This window comes from Urocitellus parryii, chromosome 6 (assembly GCF_045843805.1).
Source record: "Urocitellus parryii isolate mUroPar1 chromosome 6, mUroPar1.hap1, whole genome shotgun sequence".
In the NCBI taxonomy this organism is placed as follows: Eukaryota; Metazoa; Chordata; class Mammalia; order Rodentia; family Sciuridae; genus Urocitellus; species Urocitellus parryii.
In genome coordinates, this window is record NC_135536.1 from 137,177,497 (window position 1) to 137,199,825 (window position 22,329).

At 34.7% G+C, this 22,329-nt stretch overlaps 1 protein-coding gene across 3 annotated transcripts in view; it reads right to left on the minus strand.

The window, feature by feature from the left end:
* Akap13 (A-kinase anchoring protein 13) overlaps nucleotides 1-22,329 on the minus strand; it is a 317,423-nt gene that overhangs the window by 80,981 nt on the left and 214,113 nt on the right. For all 3 annotated transcript variants that reach the window (XM_077800210.1, XM_026412667.2, XM_026412666.2), the window contains 2 exons: nucleotides 11,570-11,645; nucleotides 6,805-6,941 (listed from right to left, as the gene is read on the minus strand). In XM_077800210.1, the coding sequence (XP_077656336.1) occupies nucleotides 6,805-6,941; nucleotides 11,570-11,645 (213 nt within the window). The remainder of the gene's footprint in view (nucleotides 1-6,804; nucleotides 6,942-11,569; nucleotides 11,646-22,329) is intronic.

Below are 22,329 nucleotides of genomic sequence, written 5' to 3' on the forward strand. Positions count from 1 at the left end.
CTGTGAAAGAATAAATTTGTTCGTTCAAGCCACCTAGATTTGGGGAGGGGGGATTGTTTGGTTTCAGTGAGTGCTAGGGATCAAACTCAGGATATCACATATGTCAGGCAAATGCTCTATCACTGAGATACATCCCTAATTATTGTAATTTTTAACAGCAGCACTAGGATTAATATATTCACCTAGTTCCCTAAATTTCTCATTCTCAAAATAATAGCAGGGGACAAACAGAATGGGCATCAATAAGCAAAATGAGACAAGCCTGTTTTAAAACACACAAGAAGGGCTTCAAAGGCAACACAACCTCTGAGTTACTTTCCACTTACTATATATTCTTCTTATAGGTTAGCTCCTCCCAGTTTGGAAATGACTCATGACAGCAGAACAGGTGCTTCTTTACTTTGGCATCTACTCTTAGAAGGTTATTATCTTGAAAAAAATCACTTTGCATTTTGCTAATCTGAAACTCATAAAACAAACATCTTCCCTTTCCCAAAACATTAAAACAAAATGGGAAAATCTTTGATAGCCTGTTCATGTGTTTTAAAAAAGAAGAGATCTGTCTAGAACTTATCCTCAATGTAGCATTTTCCTCTGGTGTGTAGTATGACATTTTGAGGAATGATCAAGGAGTCTTTAACAGTAACTCTGATTTTTTTTCAGTCCTGTATTTCTGATAAAAGTAAGGTTCACATAGTGTAATATTCTCTCACCCATGTATTTTTATGTATTATCCAAAAAGGCAAAAGCAGAACAATATTCTGAAACTAAAACTGAGTTCAATTGTTAAATACTAAGACAAATAGTTTTCTTCAATGCTGGACCAAATCTAAAGGAATCTTTACTTTCTCCCCAATACTTTCACATGTTTTCAAGTGCTGTCCCTGCAACTCCATCATGTCTTTACATGATCCCTGTAGAATAAAAATGGGTGGCAAACTGAAAATCATATCTAGACTATAGTCATGGTCTTGCTATAGCTAATCATCTTGACTATAGATATCACTTTTTCATGTTACCTTGACATCTAATAAGAAAGGGTTCAACAGATCTAACAGAGGTCAGATATTAATATGAGGCCTATTGAAAGGTAAAGTCCATTTAAATCATGGATGACACTGAAACTTTCTGTAAATTTTCCAATTTTTTAAGAACAGAATTGCTTTCTAGTTCCTGAAACTATTTAGTGCTGAAGTTCTTAGAGCTACCCAATATAGACTAAAGAACTATTGCTTCCCCCATTCTTTCTGCCCCCTTACATACAAATACCAGGTTTGAGGGAATTATGTTTTTCCATGTATATGTTAGAAGGAAAAAAAATTTATGATTTCTGGCATTTAACATTCCATGTCTAAGATCCAAAGTTTCTGTTAAGGGTTCTTGGGTTATGTGTCAGTCTTTCTTAGGCAGATAATTTATCTTAAAAAATGTCTGCTAACTAAATGACTTCCAGGGACTTAGGATATTACTCCTGTCTGAAGGAATGATGCCACGGGATCAGCTGATCCAAGACATCTAATTTATATGGAATTATAATTCAGTGGTATTTCTATTGGTACATTCAGTAGATGGCCAAACATAATTCAGGTTTTCGTTCTTCCCCTAAGATACAGTTCGAAGGCAGGACACCAAACAAAGAAGGACAAAGAAACAGAGACACAGAAAGGGAGACTAAGAGAGAATGGGTGGGTAATAGTTGTGTATGTATGTGAGAAGGAAAAACACTGGAGAAACTAAAGCTGTGTTTATATCTGAGATTGACACAAATCCTTCTTCCCTTGAGTTCTCACAATTGTTTTTCCTCCTGCATACAGGAGGGTTGGAATACACTAAAAAGTATCATCTTTACCATCAGGAAAAATCCTTACGGCTTATCTAATCCTAAAAATCTGCAAAAGACATCAGGGTAGCAAAAGGCAAAGACAGATACTTCCAAAGAAAGGGCTCTCCAAGCAAGACAAAGGCAAGAGTTTGCAGCTCTTTACAAGCAGCAGCCTTAAATGGACAGCTTCAGCTAGAGGGACAGAAACCAAGCTATGAAGTAACGAAAGGACAATGTTCTGCTTAATTTGGGGTAAAATAAACTAGTTAAGATTTTAATTATAAAATAATTATATAGGTAAGATAAATGAAAAAGGTCAAAACAAAATAATGCTACTTAAATAAAGTCTTAGAAGCTATTACTATTCTTAAATAGTGATATAAAACAAAAAATATGATGAACTTGAATAATAATTATTAGTTACTTATCACATGTCAGGTTTATGCTAAGCTATTTTGAAATATTACTCCTCTTAATCCTTATAACTATTTGAATAAATATTCTCATTCCCATTTTTAGTTGAGAAAACTGAGGATCAGTGAATTTAAATGACAAATTCAAGATTCTAACTTAGCTAGTCTCAGCCAAGAGCTAGACGCACTTTTTTTTTTTTAAATAGCTCTTTAGGTGATTCTAGATGCAGCTAGGATTGAATCTTAGTGCTATCAATCTGTAGAGCTGTTACCAAAATGTTTAACATAAAACTAAGATGGATCTTACTGCTAAATGTAAAAGCTAAAAGTATAAAACTTTTAAAGAAAAATATTAAAACTAAAGGCAGGAAAAACAAAAATAGAACAGGACACAATATGCAATAACCAGAAAACATTAACAAATCACATTTCATCAGAAGTAAAAACTTCACCTCACATCAACATCATTATAAAAGCAAATGGCAAGGCATACATAGAAAAAATTGCAAAACATAAGCCTAATAAAGGACTGATATCCAGGTTTACACACAGAACTCTACTTCTCAGCAGCAACTAACAATACATTTTTTTTTTTAATGGTCAAAAGATTTGAATAGACACTCCCCAAAGGAAGATACGAAAGTTGTCAATGAACACAAGAAAATGTGTTTACAACAACACTAGTTGCCAAGGAAATGTAAATCAAAAACCTTGAAGACATACTACTGCATGGATGCCAGAAACACTAAAACAATTATACATGTCAATAAGGATGTAGAACAACTGGAGTTCTCATACACCACTGGTGAGAGTGTAAAATGGTATAATCAATTTGGAAAATAATCTGTTTCTCATAAAACTGAACCTACACCTACATATAATCTAACAATTCCACTTCTAGGTACTCAGGCAAGAAACATATTATTATTATTATTTTCTTTAGTTGTAGATGGACACGACATCTTTATTTATTTTTATGTGGTGCTGAGGATCGAACTTAGTGCCCCACACAAGCAAGGCAAGCACTCTACCACTGAGCTGTAGCCCCAGTCCAAGAAATGACATTATTTAGACTGGATTTACGTTAAGTTCTGAAACATGGAAAACTAATACATGGGGTGGGGGTGGGGGTCAGGGGAGTGCTGACTCTGGAGAGTTTAAATGGAGACTGTCTGGGAAGGAAAAAAAAAAGAAACTTTCCAAGGTGATCTTTATAGTTTATATATTTTGATGTGGGCTTGGGTTAAAAAGTGAATGAATGTACTTATCAACAATCACTGAATCCTCAAGGTTGTACATTTCAGCCAGACACAGTGGCACATGCCTATAATCCCAGTGACTCCAGGGGCTGAAGCAAGAGAATTGCAAATTTGAGGCCAGTCTCAACAAATTTAGTGAGACCCTCAGCAACTTAGTGAGACCTTGTCTTAAAATAAGAAATAAAAAGGGACTGGAGATTTAGTTCAGTGATAAAGTTGCTCCTGTGTTCAATCCTCCAGTATAAAAAATAAAAAATTTTAAAAGATTGTATATTTCATTGTATATAAATTTTTACAAATAAAACAAAAACCAACTATAAACAAATGATGAGTTCTAAGTAATCAGAGGTGAAGTGTACTGACATATTTTGAAATGCACCAAAGAATTTAGGTGGACTGGTGGGTAGATAGATGAATGAACAGAAATACTGCTACGTAAGGAAGTAAATGCAATAAAAAGTTAATTGTAGAATCTGAGAGATGGATATATTTGGTGTTCACTGCATGATTTTTTTTAAACTTTTCTACATGTTTCTGTGTTTTGATAATGAAAAGTTGGGGGGAAACGCCTGCTTGGCTTCCTCAACCAGAGTTAAACTATGTAAATAAGATATATGAGTATAAAAATTATGTAACTCATACACACAGAAATGTGAAAACAGCTAAACACTTTATGTTTTATTACTATAACTGAAGAAATCAAGCTTAATAGTGCCCAAACACTGGTCCTTTAATTGGTCCTTTAATTTTCATTTATCTATTCACTCAATTAGTTAATATTATTTATTATGTTATATTCAAGGAGTCCTGCTATGTGCCTTGAAAAATCACAGCTCACATTTTAAACATCTAATACATACCACAATCACTTAACTCATTTATTTTATCTAATAATATTTTATCTAAGAATCTTAAGTATTAGATCAGAGTGGCCTAGACTATGCATATTTTATGATCACATTTTCTCAGCCAGTGCCAAAAAGAATTCCAGGATTTCTTCTCTTTAAAAATGTAAAATTTATGCTGCTGATATAAGGAACGGAAAGACTTTAATAACTCACAGATATTCATAAGAATAAACATGAAGCTCATAACACTCATTAGATAGTTCCATTTGCTGGGAGGCACACTCAATGGAAAGACAGGTTAAGGTGAACAGTTGGTGAAGAACACTTCAGGCTGTTAAGGAGCGCTCTGTAAGACTACAGTCACATAAATGACTGCAGGAAGTGACCTAATGCACCACTCATGGTTCACAGAAAAGGATGTTGCAATATCTTGCCCACAGATTATATTTTTAGAGAATGAAGAAGAGGAGGGGTAAGCCCTGGGAAGAGAAAGGAGGAAAGGGAGGTTAGGCCCTGGGAAGAAACTGAAACATTCTGGTATTGCACAGTCCATGTGTGGATGATCAATGAGGAAGACTTCTAAGGAAGCAGCTGATGACCTGTCTACCATGACTATACTTTCAAATAAATCACTGGATTTAGAAGAGTTTTTCAGGGACTAGAGCAAAATTAAAAAATACAAAGAGATTTTAGAGTCAGGCGTATGTGCAAATCTCAGTTCTCTTACTCAGTAGCTCAGTAATTTTGGATTAACTTCTTTACCAATCAGAGCCTCTACTCCCTTAAGGGTAAAAGGAAGACAAAACCACTAGAGTTGCAGGGCTATGTGTATGGTAAGCACTCTATCAATATTAGTTTGTCTCCCTCCTTTTCCTTTCACAAGTAGTAAGCCCTTGGTTTATTAATGTTAGAGAAAATATTTAATGCAAAGTATCTCTTGGTAACAAACCACTTTGGCAGACTACAACCAAGTTTTTCTACATGAAACAATTCCAATAGTAAAAAAATGTTATTATTAATATTTCAAAACATAAATACTTAATGAACCTTCATATACCATCATTATCAATCAATGGGCCTACGTTAAAGCTGGAACTAGAGAAACCATCCAATGTGTTCATCTCAGACAAAAGCAATGTTTTTAGAGACATGTATATTCACAATGATATTTCCCCAGAGGAGAACAGAAGTCCTTACAATTAAAGCCTTGAAGGCACAGTGGAAAGTACCAAAATTCTGATATTTTAAAAGTCATATTGGTTCCCCTCTTCCAACGTACAGAGTTTTTACTTCAAAGAATCCCTTCAGTCAATACACTATGGGTAACAATGACAGAAATCCTGAAATTTGCACCACAAATCTTCCCAAGGACCTTGGGAAGAGAAAGGAACAAGGTAGAAAGGATAAGGAAACACCCAGTCAGAATAGGAAAGTCCCTGGACAAAATGAAAGGGAAGTATAACAGGGTATATTCACAGAGATTTCAGTATGTTCCAAACCAGAATTCCAGGACTTTATGCCTTCATTATTATACTATAACTTCTAAACACAGAATCACCACCCTCTCTTGGATAACTTGATCACCCACTAGCACAACTGTTCTCACCACTTTTCCAAAATCATCTTAAAACCTGAAGGAAGAGTCTTCTTCACAGGTGCCATGGCATTTCTGCCCCTCCACCTCTCACCACTAAGAAAACCACTCATGGCACACAATTGAGTGTTATCTGCCCTCTGCTTGTGTGGAAGCCCTCTACTCTTCTTATGGGACAAAACAACTTGCTGCAAGGAGAAACAAGCCCAAGCAAAAGACAGCAAAATGCTCCCATCACCCACTTCCCTAGCCTCAAACTCTATGCAAACATAACTTGGTTTGTGTGCATGAATTTTTCACTATATAGAAAGCTTGAATCCCTTAGCAAAGATCTAGAAAGTTCCAATTAAGCAGGGTGGATGAATAAGGGTGATATCACCAGGATCAACAGTAAAGTTTCAGGCCTCCACACATCAATCAGAAAATGAATCTATGGTTAGCTTACACACATGACCTCACACAGTCTAAGTTGTAGTCCTTTCCTGCCCAAGGAATAGTGTTCACTGTCATATGATTTAGTCATATGATTTAGTTCATTCTAAAGGAACTTCCATGCCTTTGATTTCAATGCAAGTTCCAAAACTTGCATGTAAACAAGCTGAATTTTGCAGAAAATAAATTTGGATAATGCCTTTTTTCCTAAACTCTGGAAATCTCATTTCCTTTTTCAAAAGGGATTACAAAGGCAAGCGAAATCTATGGGGCCAGCTGGATCACAATTTACCAGTAGGAGTCACATATTAAGGGAAATAATATGCCTTGAGAAGATGATGAGCATAGGAGAAGAACAAAGTGAAAGAGATTTAAGGAAGACCAAAGGGAGCATGAGAATCACTGGACAAAATGAAAAGGGAAGGTACCCAAATACCTTTGAGAAGATGATGCTGTCCATTTCATCACTGGGTGAATGAAAGAGGTCAGAATCACTCCCAGATTCTCTCTGAAGTACATCTTGTTTTGAGCTACACTCTCCGCTCAATGCAACATCCAAAATGTTCTCACATCCTGAAAAAGAAAATTTATTCAACTGATACTTAAAAATTTTTCTTTTCTTCCAAGCAACTAACCTTTCTTCTCTTTTGTTTTCCCCACTTTTCCACATCCATTCCTTCATTCTTTCTCTTTCTTTTTAGATATCAAGAATTCAAATTAGTAGCTTCTACTACTAAAAGTCAAATTAATAGTTTCTACTATTCCAATTCTAGGATAATACGTTTGCCATAGGCCGCTTATGAGTTAGCCATGTTTATGTAAGGTAAAGAAAGAACGATGATCTAGAATCATATTCTATCTAAACAGTAATGGTTCCTCCTGGTAGTTAGGGAATAATTCTCTTTTGCCACCAAAATCTGAAGTTCATTACTAGGAAATTATGTGATAGGGTTTGAGGCCAATTTTAGCTTGGGACTAAAGTTCTTTCTGGAAACTTGTTACCTTTTCTAAACAGTGGTATAAAGACAAAGGGGGTGCTATCAATAAATATATGTGTATTACACTTATGGTTTCTACTGAGTAATAGTAAATGTAACTTAACTTTTCCTCCCTTTAAACAGATCTTACATCAGAAAAAAATGTGCTGAAGTAGAAAAACGTATCCATCTGGAATCTGTTTTCAATTCAATAACTAGGATGGAGATTGATGAATGAGAGGTGGGGTCCATGACAAAACTATTATACTCACATGAAGGATCCTTAAGACTTAACCTGAAATTGACAATGCACTTATTATTTCCTATTAACTTTGTGAACAAAGGGACATAAGACCTGCTAGCAATAGGATTACAGAGATTTAACCCATGAAATCCAATGGTTCCTTCACATTTGAGTTAATAGTTCTGTCATAGATCCTTCTTTTGGTTCACCAGTTCCCATTCTTGCTACTAACATATTCCAGATGAAGAATCCAAAAGTCAAGTAGTGGGTAGATATTAACCTTCTTTGGAGGTTTGAAGACAGGCGCTCCTAAGTTATTTTATTGTTTGGTGAGGACATATATACATGTATACTGAATCAAATCTGTATGTGACCCAAGTGATGAAGGCAGCAGTTCATTAAATCTCTACCCAGAAGTCTTGGTTGAAAGCAAATTAAAAAGGAGCTGACAATACAAGGTGATGTCAAAACAAACACACACAAATAATTTTACATCCTATTAACATTCAATGTACTGGAATCCAAATGGGGATGATCCTGTCACTATGTGTTTTCAAGACCATATTACACATGACTGTTTATTCCCAGACAACATTTAAACTGGAAAACTGATAAAACAAAAAATGTGTACATGGTAATGCGGTCACAACAGTAGAAACAAACAGGCTACATTCAGCTTGGGCAACAATTTGAAGAAAATGTGCCTAAAGACAGCAGTATATTTCTTTCTGTATTCTTCTAGGAACTGAACAAAGACCACTGAGTTTAAGTGGCAGAGTTTTCACTATTCTCAGGACTTTGCTGAGGCCTCAAAAAGTAAACAATGTCACTTTACCAGGACAGTTGGAGCACAGACTGAATGCCTATGTCAAGATATTATAAGAAAAGCTATAATATATACAAAGGGAGGAATGTAGACTGCACCAGTTAATTTCCAGTGAATCTTCTGATTCTTAGATTCAATGCTTGAATGATGTTTGTGTGTGTGTGTGTATGTGTGTAGGAGAGAGAGAAAGAAAGGGAGGAAGGAGAGCAAGTGAGAGAGGTGTGGATGTAGGGTACAGCTAATGGGAAGTTTTTATCTAAATTAAGAATTAATAATAAAATTATTTACCCTGAACCAGCCAGGTAAGTTCTGATGAAGGAGGCATTGAATCAGAATAGGTAATGCACTGCTTGTCAGAAAAACTACTTTTTCTGTAGTTAGGCATTTATTTAGGTACTGGGGAGTGTCCAAATAAAAATATAAGGGGAGAGGGGGTTTTATCTGTGGCAGAAATGAACACATTAAAAGATAATTTCATCATAGAATTGTGTAAAGGATGCCATCCACATGAAATGAGTCAGGGCTGTGGATTAACTTTAAAAATTTGAAATTAAAAAAAAAAGACCCTATAGTTAATGGACTATTTCAGATGTGTTAGTTCAATGGGAAGGGACCTGCCTTTGAGACATTGGAAATTATGGGTATTCTGGAAGTCCCCTCCCCTACATTGCACAGAATGTAGTAAAACTTAGGTGGAGTTGGTGGGTTTGTGATCTTTCTATTCCTTTCCCTTTTCCCACTTGGAAAAATTAAAAGCTCCATTCTGTGGCTGAGGGGAAAACAAGGGAGTTAGCCAAGAAAAGAAAGGGCTGTCACAGCAACTATGCTGAGCTGCTAGATTGTCCAGCTGGCAATCTAACAGACCATGTCCAAATTCCAGACTGGAAAACAACCCAGCTCAAGATATTCTAACAGAAAATCCACAGAAAGATCCAGATTCAGACTTAGAAATACCTCACCCAGAAAATAAATCCAAGCCAGCAAAAAGGACCACAAACCTAGTTTGGGAGAGGAACAGTTCACTGTTTGAGATAATGTTGACTGCTGGGGTAGGGAAAAGGGAAGGGGATGGAAAAGAAGTAATGGAGACACAAAGACCTTAAACCATTATAACCTCAGAACCACCTCCATTTTGTGTGTGTGTGTGTGTGTGTTGGGGGGGCATTCCCCCAAAGGTGACCAGATCTTGTGTCACATGTGTTAAGTTTTCAAAATTAATGAACTCTTTCATTTCTTCCTACACATCACCTAATGAATAATGTAGAGCAACATAAACAAGAGTAGAGTACTATTTTTATAGTTCAATGGATTTGGCTTAAATCTAGATCACAGGCAAGAAGTAATTTGACTCTCTACTCTTTATTTTCTTACCAGTGAAATGAAATGATTAGTATCTTCCAGGAGTTGTAGTGACATAAATAATTTATACACATAGTAACCAGAACTCTGGTCCTTAGCACTTAGCAGATATGTGATACATGTGCCTAATCAAGTTCAGACTCCATCAATCTGTAATGTGTGATTCTTTAAATATCCAGATGACAGTTATCTGAAAATGGGCATAGCAAGGACAAGTCAGGTTTTATAACCCATATACAAATATGCCCCCAATTTTTGTGTACTGCATCATTAACTTTTTAAAAGCTAACAGAAAATATACTTTTTGAGATGTTATCCAGTCTTTTGGGTTTAAAATGACAAATTTCTGCACCACATAAAAATATTTCAGTCAGCAGCGGACCACATATATGATGGTATATACCACACAGCTTAGGTGTGCAGCAGATCGTACCTATACCACCCAGATTTGCCTAAGTACACTCTATCATGTTCACACAATGGTAAAAATCACCTCAGACACATTTCTCAGAATGTATCCTTATCTTTGGGCCATATATGACTGTATATGCTAACAAATTTTAGTTGAAAAAGAATAGGAAAACATCAGCAACATGTACTGGGCTTTGTTAAATCATGCTAATTATAATCCTATCTTGTATTTATCACACAAAGTGATCTTAAAGAACATTATTATCTTATTTGCTCTAACTCTATTGTTCTACTGAGACACTGTAAAGTAAAACAAAAACTGAAGCCTGTTGTGGTGGCCCAATTACTCAGGAGTCTAAGACAGGGGGATAACAAGTTCCAGGTCAGCCTCAGCAATTTAGGGAGAACCTGTCTCAAAATAAAAAAGTTCTAGGGATGGTGGCAGAGTACCCCTAGGTTCAATCCCTAGTACTACAAATGGACAAAACCACAAACAAAACAAAATAAAAACAAAACAAAACAAAACAGGAGGAGGAGGAGGAGGAGGAAAGGAGGGAGAAACAGAGAAAAAAAGAAAACTTCGAGATACAGTATACACCTGGGATGGATACACACACACACACACACACACACACAAAAAAAAAAAAACAAAACAAAACAAAACAAAAAAAACCTGCCTAAAATACAAATCTCAGGTCTGAAGTACAGAAGTGTAATTCAGATCTGAAATTCTGTTATGTTGAGCTTTAAAAATAATCACTAAAAAGGCCAAACTACTTATGCTTGAAGTTAGGATACGGAAAGGGTAAATAACAAATTAAATTCTTGACAATTTTTTCCAAAGTTGCAATAGTTCTCAACCATAGCTACCCAAGAGGAAAACCAAAGCAGCTTACGATTCTGAGATTCAGGCCATACCCAGCCTAATTAAATCAGAATCTCAGAGAATAGGACCCAGGTATTTTGAAAGCTTGCACACCCAGATAAATCCACTGTGTAGCCAAAATTGAGAAGCATGGGTTTAGTCCCTAATAATACATATATTTACAATTTTATCAGATTAAAAAACCTATATCACACACAAATTCACAGCACCAGATAATTTCACAAATAAATTAATAAATCATAAAGCTACATGTTAAGTCTGTTGCCTCTAAAATAAAATGAAGAAAACTATCTGTGCTCATCTTCAATGAGATGCCTATGAACCAGACGCCTATGAACATCACACATATCCATTCCTCTGATTCCTGTGGAACATGCTAAGGAAGGGGAGAGCTACGAATCAATGATCTATTATTAGAGTAGAATTATGGCTCCAGAAAAATGAACATTTTGGATGTAGTTTCTCAGGCAAACTGGAAAATGGGAAAACTCTGCTTACCTGGGCTCTGCTGGGAAGCCAAAAGAGATGCTGCCTCTGGGCATGGTTCTATTGTACACCAGCTTTCTCGGTTTATCTGGAAAAGAAAAACAACTTGTTTCAGACAGCAAAGTAATATGGAACAATTTTATAGTTGTTAAAGTTTATCTATTATATAAACCCTTCCATCTTTTTCTTTACTACTTTATTGCAAGGTGGGTAAAATTATGTCAAGGAAGAAAAACATACAACAAAAGCTTCAATACAACCAAGGCAATGTACACTCAAAGCTCTGAAGAGACTGTCAATAAAAGAGGCATACAAAAGCAAGAGGAAAAAATAAACAACAAGGACAAAAAAGGACATGGTGCAGGCCAAGGGTAAAATAATAAAGAAGTCAACAAGATGAAATCGACCAAATATTAAAATGCATATTTAATGTCCTAGTATGCAAGTTAAGAAAAGACACAAAAATTTAAAAAAACAAAATAATTCCTATTTAGGAATTAATACACGCCAGGTACCATGTTAAGAATTCTACAAGTATTATCTCATCCAATCATCACAATAGCCACCAAAAGTTTGTGTTACCTCTATTCACCCAAAGGAAAAATAGGGTAAGAAGGATTTCCAAGATCACAAATAGCAGGAATGGTTCTGGAATGCAAGTCTTTGCAATTCTAAAAAGCAAATATACTCCCTTCCTCCTAAATTAAATAGCTTTTAAAAATTTAGCTTTTATATCTTGCAACCATCTTAACATTATAACCCTCTATGTTCCGTAACTTTGAAATAAGAAAAACTTTAAGGTTACCATTAAAGATTTCGACACTTCTCTCTCAGTAATTAATAAAATAACTAGACATGAAATTGGCAAAGATACAAAAAACTTCAAAGGCATCAACCTTTAATAAATAAAGCCTATAAATTCTTAAATTTAAGAGGATTAAAATCTTAACATGTATACTCTTACCACAACAGCATTATATCAGAAACCAAAAACAAAAGATCACTGAAAAACCCCAAATAATATTTAAAAATTTTTTAAAATAATTCTAAGTAACCAATGAATCAAATAGGAAATATCAAGGAAAACAATATTTTAAACTGAATAAAAATTAAAATACCACATATAAAAGTTTGTTGGTACAAAGCAATACTTAGAACAAAGCAACAGTAAGTTTGTAACATTTGAAAACAAGGAAGTTCTCAAATCAGTAATGTAAGCTTCCACCTTAAGAAACTTGAAAAAGAACAGCAAACTAATCCAAAGTAAGCAATACAGAAAATAGTGGACAGAAATGAATAAGAATATAAAAAAAATAAAATCAACAATATAGAAAGCTGGCTCCCTAAAAGGATCAAAACTATCAATAAAATGCTAGCTGGACTGAAGAAAAGAAAATTTACAAATCACCAATACTGTCGATCCCAGAGGGAAATGATTATAGATTCTATAGACACTGAAAGACTAATGGAATATTATGAACAACTTTACTATAAAAAATTCATGAAACTACAAACTACTGAAATTTACTCAAGACATAAACAACTTTAATAGCCTTATTAAATACATTAATTCATAGTTTAAAACTTTCTTACAAGGAGTACTCCAGGCCCAGATGGCTTCAGTAGTGAATTCCACCAAACTACCAAATATTTAAGAAGGAAATAATACAAATTCTATACAAAGTATAAAATAAATAGAAAAAAATATTTTCTATAGAAAATAGAAGAAAAGGTACATATCTTGTTTTATAAGCCCAGTACCACCCCCTGGAATAGTATTACTCAAGGACATCAATAAAAAAATTCTTAACAAAATGTTAGATATATTCTATCAAGCAATATATGTAATAGATGAAGATACTGTGACCAAATGAGTTAATCCCAAGAATACAAGGTTAGTTTAGCATTAAAAAAAATCAATTTACATCCCAAACTCACAAACTAATGATTTAATGATTTTCAATAGATGAAAAAACCTGGAAAAATTCAACATCTATTCATGATTAAAAATCCTAAGAATATTAGGAACAGAAAGAAAATTTCTCAGTCAGATAAGGGGAAACTATATAAAAGCCCTACAGTTAGCATCATATTTTATGGTGAAAAGACTAAATGCTTTCATCTGTGATAGGAAAACAAGTCAAAGATGCACACTTTAATCACTTCTATTTAACATCATTCTGGAAGTTCTAGTCATTGCATAAAATCAGAAAAAGAAATAAAATAAAAACATAACTTTCTTTTTTCACAAATGGCACAACTCTATGTAGAAAAATCCTAAGTAATTTACAAAAGTAATATGAGAATAAATGATTTGGAAGAGTGCCAGATACATAGTCCTTAACCCCACCCCAAAATTGATACTACTTCTACAAACTAGCACTATATACTAGTAACAAATAATCATAAATTCAAAATGAAAGTAAAAGTAATACTGTTTACAAAAGTATCAAAGAATAATGAGGGTAATTTTAAGAAAACACAAGTACAACTTGTACTCTGAAAACTCTGAGATACTGGATGAGAGAAATTGAAGCAGGCTCAAATTAATATGAAGAGATACCATGTGTACAGATCACAAAACTTCAACAGTTGTTAGTTCTCTCTTAAATCACTACATGATCTCAAAACTTTCTATAGAAGTCACACCAATCAAACCTGTGTGGTATTGGTGTACAGATAAGACACACAGGTCAATGGAAGAAAACACAAAATCTACAAATAGACTCTCATAGAGATAGCTCAATGATTTTGACAAAGATGTCAATGTATTTCAATGGGGGAAAATAGTTACATGAACAAATAATACTTCAACAATACATATGCTGTATCATCCCTAATAGAAAGGGGGATAGTAAAACACCCTATCCCTAAATGCTTCCTTTCTGATCCCAAAGACCCAAGCCCAGTTAATGGAACAATGAGAGCAATCTTGGGCCAGAAAGTCCAGATACATAATATTTTGAAGGACTTGGCTCTCTCTTATGCACAAGGGAAATGAAGGTTAACTTAGTGTTAGTTGTAGAAAGCTACTTTTTTTGCATGTATACTGGGACAGTTGCTCCTTGTGATGCTGATCAAACAAACTAACAAGCTAATGCTGATGATGTCACTGCTTCTGCAGCCTATCATAAAGCAGAACTGAGCACACTGAACTGAGGGATACATGTCACTTGTCAAACAGCGACCACTGGACAAACTCCATGAGGGAAAGGAGGCACTGCCTGGCAAAACATGGTAAGGGACAGAGGTACTATCTGTCAGCCGGTTGACAGTGATCTCTTCTCGATGTAGACCCTGATCTCTTGTAAGTTTTCCCAATAAATCATGTCTTCCCTGACATGTCTGGGCACTTACTTTGACTGTCTTGCAACTTACTCCACTGCATAACTGGACTGTGAAAAAGACATACACAAACACACAAATAAATAACTCGCCAAAAATCTCAAATTTTATACCATTCATAAAAAATGAACTCAAGGCTCAAGCGGTGGCGCGCTCGCCTGGCATGCGCTGGGTTGGATTCTCAGAACAGTATAAAAATAAAATAAAGATGTTGTGTCTGCCGAGAACTAAAAAAAAAAAAAAAAAAAAAAAAAATACTGAAAAATTCTCTCTCTCTCTCTCAAAAAAAAATGAACTCAAATTTAATTACATATGAAAATATCAAAGCCAACACTTTAAAACTTGTAGAGAAAACAGGAATATTTTCTTGTGATATTGGATTACGCAAAAATTTATTAAAGTTACACACAAAAGAGAATAAAAAACTGATAAATTCATCTGTATCTACATTAAAACTTGCTCCTCAAAAACCAAGTTAGTTAAATGAAAGGGCAAATTACAGGCAGGGAGAAAATATATACAGAACACCTGCTAAAGGACTCTTACCAACAACATTTAAAAACAAACAAAAAGACTATTAGATTGTTATGACAACACTTTTCAAATAGGTAAAGAACTTGAACATTTCATCAAAAACCAAAAGATATATGAATGGCAAATAAGCATGGGAAAAGATCTAGAAAATCATTGCTTAACAGGAAAATGCAAGTCAAAGTCACTATACAGGTACACGTCCACTAGGGTGTCTAAAATCAAAGACTGATAAAATAAGTGTTGACAAAAATATAGAGCAATTGAAACATGATGTATGAATGAAAAACAGTATAGCCACTTTAAAAATGATCTAAAATCTGGAACAAGACAGGGATGCCCTCTATCACCACTTCTATTCAATATAGTTCTCGAAACACTGGCCAGAGCAAATAGATGAAAGAAATTAAAGGCATAAAAATAGGAAAAGAAGAACTTAAATTATCACTATTTGCAGAAGACATGATTCTATACCTAGAAGACCCAAAAGGGTCTACAAAGAAACTACTAGAACTAATAAATGAATTCAGCAAAGTGGCAGGATATAAAATCAACACACATAAATCAAAGGCATTTCTGTATATCAGCGACAAAACTTCTGAAACAGAAATGAGGAAAAACACCCCATTCACAATATCCTCAAAAAAAAATAAATAAAATAAAATACCTGGGAATCAACCTAACAAAAGAGGTGAAAGATTTATACAATGAAAACTACAGAACCCTAAAGAGAGAAATAGAAGAAGATCTTAGAAGATGGAAAAATATACCCTGTTCATGGATAGGCAGAACTAACATCATCAAAATGGCGATATTACCAAAAGTTCTCTATAGGTTTAATGCAATGCCAATCAAAATCCCAACGGCATTTCTTGTAGAAATAGAGAAAGCAATCATGAAATTCATATGGAAAAATAAAAGACCCAGAATAGCAAAAGCAACTCTAAGCAGGAAGTGTGAATCAGGCGGCATAGCGATACCAGATTTCAAACTATACTACAGAGCAATAGTAACAAAAACAGCATGGTACTGGTACCAAAACAGGCGGGTGGACCAATGGTACAGAACAGAGGACACAGAGACTAATCCACAAAGTTACAACTATCTTATATTTGATAAAGGGGCTAAAAGCATGCAATGGAGGAAGGATAGCATCTTCAACAAATGGTTCTGGGAAAACTGGAAATCCATATGCAACAAATTGAAACTGAATCCCTTTCTCTCGCCATGCACAAAAGTTAACTCAAAATGGATCAAGGAGCTTGATATCAAATCAGAGACTCTGCGCCTGATAGAAGAAAAAGTTGGCTCCAATCTACATATTGTGGGGTCGGGCTCCAAATTCCTTAATAGGACACCCATAGCACAAGAGTTAATAACAAGAATCAACAAATGGGACTTACTTAAACTAAAAAGTTTTTTCTCAGCAAGAGAAACAATAAGGGAGGTAAATAGAGAGCCTACATCCTGGGAACAAATTTTTACCCCTCACACTTCAGATAGAGCCCTAATATCTAGAATATACAAAGAACTCAAAAAATTAAACAATAAGATAACAAATAACCCAATCAACAAATGGGCCAAGGACCTGAACAGACACTTCTCAGAGGAGGACATACAATCAATCAACAAGTACATGAAAAAATGCTCACCATCTCTAGCAGTCGGAGAAATGAAAATCAAAACCACCCTAAAATACCATCTCACTCCAGTAAGATTGGCAGCCATTATGAAGTCAAACAACAACAAGTGCTGGTGAGGATGTGGGGAAAAGGGTACACTTGTACACTGCTGGTGGGACTGCAAATTGGTGCAGCCAATTTGGAAAGCAGTATGGAGATTCCTTGGAAAGCTGGGAATGGAACCATCATTTGACCCAGCTATTCCCCTTCTCGGACTATTCCCTAAAGACCTTAAAAGAGCATACTACAGGGATACTGCCACATCGATGTTCATAGCAGCACAATTCACAATAGCTAGACTGTGGAACCAACCCAGATGCCCTTCAATAGATGAATGGATAAAAAAATGTGGCATTTATACACAATGGAGTATTACTCTGCACTAAAAAATGACAAAATCATGGAATTTGCAGGGAAATGGATGGCATTAGAGCAGATTATGCTAAGTGAAGCTAGCCAATCCCTAAAAAACAAATGCCAAATGTCTTCTTTGATATAATGAGAGCAACTAAGAACAGAGCAGGGAGGAAGAGCAAGAGGAAAAGATTAACATTAAACAGAGACATGAGGTGGGAGGGAAAGGGAGAGAAAAGGGAAACTGCATGGAAATGGAAGGAGACCCTCATTGTTATACAAAATTACATATAAGAGGTTGTGAGGAGAATGGGAATAAAAAGAAGGAGAGAAATGAATTACAGTAGATGGGGTAGAGAGAGAAGATGGGAGGGGAGGGGAGGGGGGATAGTAGAGGATAGGAAAGGCAGCAGAATACAACAGTTACTAATAGGGCATTATGTAAAAATGTGGATGTGTAACCGATGTGATTCTGCAATCTGTATTTGGGGTAAAAATGGGAGTTCATAACCCACTTGAATCTAATGTATGAAATATGATATGTCAAGAGCTTTGTAATGTTATGAACAACCAATAAAAAAAATGATCTAGCAATTCCTTATAATGTCAAACATACACTTACATATAATATGGCATGGGTATTTTAATCCAAGAAAAATCAAAACCTATTTTCACATAAGGATGTATACTGACATATTCATAGCAGATTAATTCATAATAGACACAAACTAGAAACAGTTTAAATAGCCACACTATAGTATGCAATGCAGTAGACTCACAATAAGAAGGAATGAACTCGAGATTTACACAACATAAATCAATCTCAAGAGAATGACGCTAAAAAGTGTGGGGGGGCAGACAAAAGATGATCTACTGTACAGTTCTATATACATGATATTTTAGGGAAGGCAAACTGTAATGTCAGAAAGCATATTAGTGATTAACAAGGACTGGACAGATAGACTGAGTATAAAGGGACAGAAAGGATCTTTTGAACTGACAGATTCCTATACAATGGTGTACTGATTACAGAATTTAAAATTTGCTTAAACACAAGCAAATCTAAACTGATAAAAAAAAAAATCATTCCTGTGCTGGGGATTGAACCCAGGGCCTTATCCATGTTTAACCAAGGGCTCTACCACTAAGCTACCTCCCCAGCCCTAACAGGTGAGTTTTATTACAGGCAAATTATATAAAATATATATATATATATATATATATTTATTTATTTATTTATTTTAAAGTGAAGCATAATATAAATTTTAGTCTTAACAACTTGTAAACACCTTAATATCACAACCCCCAATCTCATTAAAACTGAAACACTCAACTGTAATTCTAAATAATATAAATAGGATTATCTAAACAAATTATCATGTAATTGAATGTGTGTAGTGCCAAAACACAGAAACTATGATTTTATTTAATGACCTCTATGAACTCTCTAATTTTCTGATCACTTCAGTGAGAATATATTAAACTACTCTGTTGATAAAGATCAACAATTTTACTAAATATACTGAGTGGGATGAGGCAGAAAGTTACAGAACATTTTCAAGAATTATACATAATTGACAACAAGAGAAAAGAATTAAATTACTTACAAGTAACCAAAATGCAAACTTAGAACCATGTGAAACAAAACATTTGCTCATTTCAGCTATTTTACCACTACAGAGAAAAAGGCAGCAGGAGCCAGAGGCCATAACTGTTTCATTTCCTAATGTGTTATAAAATGATGCCCAATATTTGAAAACGATTTTAAATGAAAAAAAAATGTTTAGCAGGAACCCTAGTATTATACAAAAAATCCTCTCAAAAATTTGAACTAGTTATGCACAATAAAGTATTAACCATATACTCATTAACTTCACCAAACCCTACTCACATCTGTCAAAGAAGTGATGCAACAAATTTTCTTAAAGGGAAAAAAAATAGATTTTTCTCATTTTAAACTGCATCTCATTTGAAATGGGCCAAGATTTGCTTATGTGAAATAAATTTCTCTGTTAACAGTAAAAATAAGGGCCCAGGACTATCATATTTTAATGGAATATTATTTTGTGATATAGAAAGGAGTTGCATGAATAGAGCAACAAATTTAGTTAATAGAAATAACAAAACCATAACAATTCTTTAAAAACAGGGTGAAGAATCTGAAAATAAACTACTCTGAATTATAGGCTTGCTCTCTCCCTCTCTGCTTCTACAACCTTCTACAAATTTTGTCAGTCAACATTTTGGGAAAATTTACTAAATTCTACATCTTAGAATTTTTTTTCATCACCTTTTCAATATGAAACTTGTTATATTGTATAACCAATGTGGGAACATATCCTTGCCTTAAACATGCAATAGGCTTATAGAGTCTTTAAGCTTTTCCTGCCATTTAAAGCATTTGTATGTTACAAACAGTGTTCCATATTTAGCAAAATAATACATAATAAATAACACAAAAATGGAAAAAATACAATTAAAATAAAATCTCTTAAGTGAATACACTATGGAATAAGAACAAATTAGTGTAAGGAAACAATTTTCAATGGGTCTTTTGCATTTTTGCAGGTCTGATGAGCAAAGGCACCAATTTACTGTCTTTTTATTCTAGATTATCTTTCTAAGAATGTGTGCATATCAAACAACCCTGGAAGATAAAATACTGTTTCCTTCTGAAGCAAAGGACAAGCTTGTTTACAGTCTTGTATAATGTTTCCATCAAGGAAAAGGCTTACTGCCCATTTTTAAACTGGCTTTTTTTAAAGGTTTGAGTCCCCTCTCTATTGCCTTCATGGTCCTTGGGAAGCAAAAGGGACCTATATGAAGCCTATATTCATGCTGTTTGCTGTGCAAAGAGTACAAAGGAGTAAGTGAAGCCCCATGACTGCAGCCAGCAACCATGAAACTGTTAAGACCTAAATTAACTTGTTTGCTTGCAAGTAGGGTGAAATCTCAGACTCATTACAGTTCTTGACAATTAGTATATCCTAGGTTATATTTAAAAATTTAAACATAGTGGCAACCAAAAATCTGTTGATAAAATCATAGTTCTGTGATGATAAAAAGCCTGATTCTATTTTTAGTTGAGTGTACTTGAAAAATCATAGACAACTAATATTACTTTTAATTGTTCTATTGCTTCCCATATTTGCTTTTCTTTTTTTTCTGTTTTTTATTAGTTGCACATGACAATACAATGATCTTGACATATCATACATTTGAATCAAATGAGGTATAATTTCTCATTTTTTTCTGAGTGTACAGGTTGCAGAATCACATTGGTTATACAGACATGTATATACATACAGCAATACTAGTGTCTATTTTATTCTGCTGCCCTTCCTATCTCCCCTTCCCCACCCCTCCCCTCCCATCACTTCTCTCTACCCAATCTATCTCATATTTGCTTTTCTACTAATGTTGTACCTTATGTTTGTTAAATTTATTTTGTAATAATTTGAGGTTGAAGCCAGGAGGGGTGGTGCATGCTGTAATCCCTGCAGCTTGGGAGGCTGAGGCAGGAGGATAGTCAAGTTCAAAAACAGACTTAGCAACTTGGTGAGACTCTGAGCAATTTAGCAAAACTCTGGAGATGTGGCTCAGTGGTTAAAATGCCCATGGCTTCAATTCCTAGTATCAAAATAATAATACTAAATATAATTATATATTATATGTGTATATATTATTATTTTAGGTTGACAGAAAATAGCATAGGCTACTGTAATAACTGCAGGCTTTATTTAGATTTCACTTGCATTCTTACTAATTTTTTTTTTCTGTTCCAGGATCTAATCCAGGAAGCCACGTGGAATTTGAGTGTGTGTAAGCATTTTAACATGTTTATTATGATGTAATTCACATAACATAAATTTATCCCTTTTAAAGTATAATTCAATGGTATTAGTATATTCAAAGGTGTGTGATCATCAACTACTACCTAATTTTTGAATGTTTTCATCTTGACAAAAAAGAAACCGAGTACCCATTAGTAGTCTATGCCCCATCCCAGCCTTTTCTCTTAATCCTAGATAACCACAACCTACTTTCAATCTCTACTGATTCACATATTGTGGACATTTCATACAAATGAAGTCATACATTATTTAATCTATTTCGAATGAGTTCTTTCACTTAGCAGAATGTTTTCAAGGCTCATCCAGGTTGTACTATGTATTAATGCTTCATTCCTTTTATTGCCAAATAATATTTCACCAAATGACATCCCCAAATTTTAGGTATCTATTCATCAATTAATGGACATATGTGTTATTTTCACTTTTGTGGCTTCCACGAATAATAATGCTATGAATACTTGCATATAAGATTTTGTGGGGACATATGTTTTCATTTCTCTTACGTGTATACCTAGGAGTAAAAATGCTGGGTTACACATATAAGTTTATCTTTAATATTTTGAGGAACTCCTGGATTGTTTTCCAAAATAGCTGCACCATTTGACAATTTCGTTACACCCTTGCCAACATTTACTTTTGCCCTTATCTCTATTTTTGATTGTAGTCATCATCATAGGTATGACCTTTTCTTTTAAAGTGGAAAATATTTTCTCCTGGGCACAGTACTACCTGCATTCCCACTGGCTTAGGAGGCCGAAGCAGGTGGATCACAAGTTCAAAGCCAGCTTCAGCAGCTTAAGGAGGCCCTAAGTAACTCAGCAACACCCTGACAAAATACAAAAAAGGGCTGGGGATGTGGCTCAGTGGTTAAGAGCCTCTGGGTTCAATCCCCAGTACCAAAACTAATTAATTAAAAAATGGAAAATATTTTCTGACCTATGGTTTACTTTCTAGGAAGGGAAAACACAATGAAGATGCTCATCATGCTCAGAATTTTTTCTTTCCT